General features: G+C 27.4%; 1 protein-coding gene across 1 annotated transcript; it reads left to right on the plus strand.

Moving 5' to 3' along the window:
• Positions 1–141: 141 nt before the first annotated feature.
• On the plus strand, positions 142–4,191 carry LOC108687133 (odorant receptor 13a-like). The gene is made up of 8 exons (XM_018192756.1): positions 142–157; positions 688–963; positions 1,335–1,446; positions 1,627–1,812; positions 2,513–2,616; positions 2,856–2,926; positions 3,541–3,696; positions 4,123–4,191. The coding sequence occupies exons 1-8, from the start codon at positions 142–144 to the stop codon at positions 4,189–4,191; spliced, it is 990 nt and encodes a 329-aa protein (XP_018048245.1).
• Positions 4,192–4,562: the final 371 nt, after the last annotated feature.

Below are 4,562 nucleotides of genomic sequence, written 5' to 3' on the forward strand. Positions count from 1 at the left end.
TCTGGCTTGACTTTAGGGTCTTTTATGGAGGGTAGATCACTTTCTGCATCGGAGCATGCGTAATCTTTAGGGAAGGGATGGAAAAAAGTCGATCGTAAAAATGTTTCAGTCATTGCATCGTTGACATCCGTATAAGTATCGATGGATGCTGATCGAGGTATGCACGGATAGAGATGCTCATGTGCTCACGTGAAAAGTAGATAATAAAATTGTTATCGAGATATAATTCCTATCTAAATCTCAAGTTAGAGAAGAGAAAGAGTTAGAGAAGAGAATGCAAAGCCATTTAAAAAACTTATTACACATATATTTGTGAAATATATGTGCACTGCTAATTGCTGAGTGTTTAAAATAATTAAGAAAATATTCCAAGTAGAACAATAAATCGCGATAACATCATTTTGACATTAAGATAAATCGTGACTGATCGAAAAATGATTTAATAATTGTTTCAGAATTATTTCAACGTCATGTTGATGTCATGATGTTGATTTGTAGATTCAGTAGACTGTTCTGCTTGGAATGTATCCTTTTTCATAATTGGAAGCAAAATACTTTGGAAGTAAAATTATATTATAAATCGCGTTGACGTTCTTTTGCGCTAATGTAATTTTAGCACAATGAGTATCAAATAATGATCGAATTTCTTCATTCGTTAATTTTTGAAGCAAAATTCGATCTGCATAGACTTGAATTTCGCGATCGGATGGAATCGATTCAATTTGAGCCTCGTCGGCATTTGGCCCGATCCATTACAAAATCCTAAACAAAAGAGCGGACTCTCTCGATGTCGCTTTATAATAGCCAGTTTCTTCATGCTGGGCTTTGTGTGTATACCACAATCGGCGAATTTAGTATTCATTTGGGGTAACGTGGATATGATGACCGAAAACCTGGCGACCGCTAATATCCCAGTCGCGAATTCTTTTATGAAAGCATTCACCATCTGGCGTAAAAGGAAAGGTACAAAGCACAAAGAACGTTAGAAATAGCAAAAAAATTAAAACTTTTTGAATAATAGAATTATCTCTTATAAATTTAACATTTTGAAGCTTTAAATTTTATTATAATAATCAGCTACTTAATAATTACTAGTTTATGAAACAACGATATAATGGCAATAACAAATGATTTATTATTATTTTTCTATTATCTATTTTTAATTATTTTATAATCGTTTTGTACAGCAATTTCGTTTCGGCATTTTACGTGATTATGTCCAATAAAGATATAATTCAGCAAAATGCCAGCGAAATATCTAGTGATAAAATAAAATTAGATCGACTTACATAAATTTTCATTCAAAAATTCAAAAAGATAATATTTGTTTAAAGTTTTGAAGCTGTTGGTCAACTTCTTCTATCAAGATTGGTATATACCAAAAACATCTGGAGAAAGAACAATTATGCTGAAGAATGCTAAACTTATGAGAAAGATATCCATATGGTGCACAATACTAACCCAGACCTTGCTAATCATTTATATCGTTCTAAAGATTTCGGCGATTATATTTTCACCTGATGACTCATCTCGTCCCATGATTTATACGGCCTATTTTCCTTTCGACGTTATCAAAAGTCCAATTTTTGAATTGATTTGTGCATGCCAGATTTTATCTGCTTTTAGCGGAACAGTTGCTTATACCGGTAGCGACAGTTTCATTTCCATGCTAGTGATCCATGTCTGCGGTCAATTCGAAAACTTGCGCGAGAGGCTCAAAAATCTTGTTAACGATCCGAATGGAATAAAAACGTCTCAAGAGTTCAAGAGTGAACTGAGACAAATTGTAATGAGACATGAACATTTAAACTGGTTTGTATAATTCATGAAAATAAAAAATTTTTATACATTTTCTGCTATAGAACGCAAGATTGCCTCATATAAAATAAGTTCACGTATTAAAATACATTTTTTTATATCTGCAGAAGATAATTGTTATTAAAGTTATTAGGGCAGTCAAATGAAATATAGCGGATAAAAAAATACAGATATCGAAATAAACTAATAACAATGAACTTTTAACAATTGCCATAGTTGGCAAAACACTTCTTCTATGTGAAACCAGACGAGTTGATGGAAGAAGTGCCAGTTACAATGATTACTACAATAACATGTTAGCTGATTTCATTCTAAATTTTTCATCCGATATATTTCATTTGACTGCTCTAATAATTTCAAAATTAATTATTTAAAGTAATAAATTTGTTTTCAAATTTGTTTCTCTGTTTACAAATTTATATAAAATACACATAATAAATTTCTAAGTTTAATTTATTAAAATCAATTAAATTCAATTATATTCAACTTGAAAAATAATTATCTATCATGCCATCGTGCTATGTCACCGAATAAAGAACATTTGATAAAAAAGGCTTATAATATTTTATCTAACGTAAAATGATCTACTTAACATGAAATTGTTTATGCAAATGTAATTTGCAAAATTCTATGTATATTTAGCATTGTCATAATTCAATATAAATCGATAAAAATGCAAATCATATATGTCAAGGTTTGCAAAAACAATTGAGGATTCCTTTAACATGATAATGCTAATACAGATGCTTTCTTGTACTATTCAGTTATGCTTTCAAGGATTCCAGGTTTTTAGGGTGAGTGATGGAAAATAGCATTTTATCAGATATTGTTTACGCATTTATTTTCATTCTAATCAATTAAAAATATAATATTAACATTTTGTTAATATTACATTTGTTTGTATTACGTTGCTGCGCACAAATCCTTCCAATTAATTCAGAAAATATAAAAATATGTGTAATAAAAATAAGGAATATTTCAGATAATAATAAAAAAAGAAGAAAACGAATCGATGATCTTCCAATTGATTTTTCTAGGCATTTTCGTAGGATTTATTCTAGTTCACTTGTATATTTATTGTTACGTCGGTGAAATGCTGCTTGTTCAAGTAAGATTTATAAATATATGTGCATAATGTGCTTTCACACGTGCCAAAAAGTTTGCTTCAGAAGTGCCAAAAAGTTTGCGGGTTATAGTGTCATAATCCATTGCTAATGCCATTAATGACAATCTTTGACACTTCTGAATGTATATTACATATCTATTGCATTTCCTCATTTCTTCGAAATAACAAATTAATACTATTTATCGTTATTTTAACGTTATTTTGACAGTAAAGACGCTAAAAATACATTAAAATGACGACAAATAATGTCAGTTTGCTGATAGTAGAATAAGAATTTATTGCAAATATTAAACATACATATACAATATATGCACGCATTATATTTTAATTTATAAAACGAAAAAAAATCGAAGTTAATTGATTTTTTGTTGATAAATGCCATAATTATTGTTTATGAATAAAAAAAATCAATCATTAGTTTCGATTTTTTATCGTTTTATAAATTAAAATATAACTGCTTGAAAGAATAACATGTTACACATTTTAATCGACTAGTAAATTGAGAAGAAATATATTTACTGTAGAAAATAATAATCGTACATTAAAATTATTGTAACTTTAGATTAATTATTAAATATTAATTAATGACATTTAAGAGTACTGAGATAGGATTCTCTGCATACGAATCAAATTGGTTTAATGTGCCAGGAAAGGAAGCCAGAAATCTTCTACTTATCATACATAGATCAACAGCACCTTTTTCCTTAACTGCTGGGAAATTCAGTACATTTTCTTTACAGATGTTTAGTAAGGTAAAAATATTTATAAATAATTATTATTTATAAATAATTATTATTTTATAAATAATTATATTGTAAGTTATTTTATACATTTTATACATTTTATACATTTTATACATTTTATTTTTTACAATATGTCAATATCATAAAAAAATTCGTGATTAATTCATGAATTAATTGACTTATTAACTGATCGATCAATCGATCAATTAATCAATCAATTGATTTATTCACCCATTCATTTATAAATCAATCACGATATTTTCCTGATATTATCGATTACAAATATTGCAAAGGATTGATTGAGCAATCTTTGAACTGATTGATCTATTAATCAATAAAGTGATTGATTCATTGATTCTATGGATTAGTTTCACAATCGCATATGAATATGTTGTAAATATGTTAAACTTTCTGTTAAATGTCATTTTATTTCAGATTGTGAGAACTTCACTCGGTTATCTCTCAGTGTTACTTACGGTAACTGAACGGAAAGATAATTCATGATTAAAATTTGCTGTAATTATAATAATTGTTGTACAGTTGTATTGTTATCGTTAAATAATATAGAATCAATTGCAACATTCAGAATTCAGAATTTTACTTCTATTTTTAATATATAACAAATTGTCTGCATCATATTTTATAAGTGTACTTAAAAAAATCAATGTTTTTTAGATTTTAAAACAAGATTTAAATATCTTTTATTTTGACATATCTTTTATTAACATATGAATATTTAAATAAAATTAATTATTCAATTGAATAAAATAATAATAAGAAAATAAAAAGAGCTAAGAATCATCGCTAGTTCTTAATTGTTAATATTTAATGTCTTGTAAAATATAATATTTAATATATTAATAATATATTAATAT

Source organism: Atta colombica, unplaced genomic scaffold, assembly GCF_001594045.1.
Source record: "Atta colombica isolate Treedump-2 unplaced genomic scaffold, Acol1.0 scaffold102, whole genome shotgun sequence".
Taxonomy (NCBI): domain Eukaryota; kingdom Metazoa; phylum Arthropoda; class Insecta; order Hymenoptera; family Formicidae; genus Atta; species Atta colombica.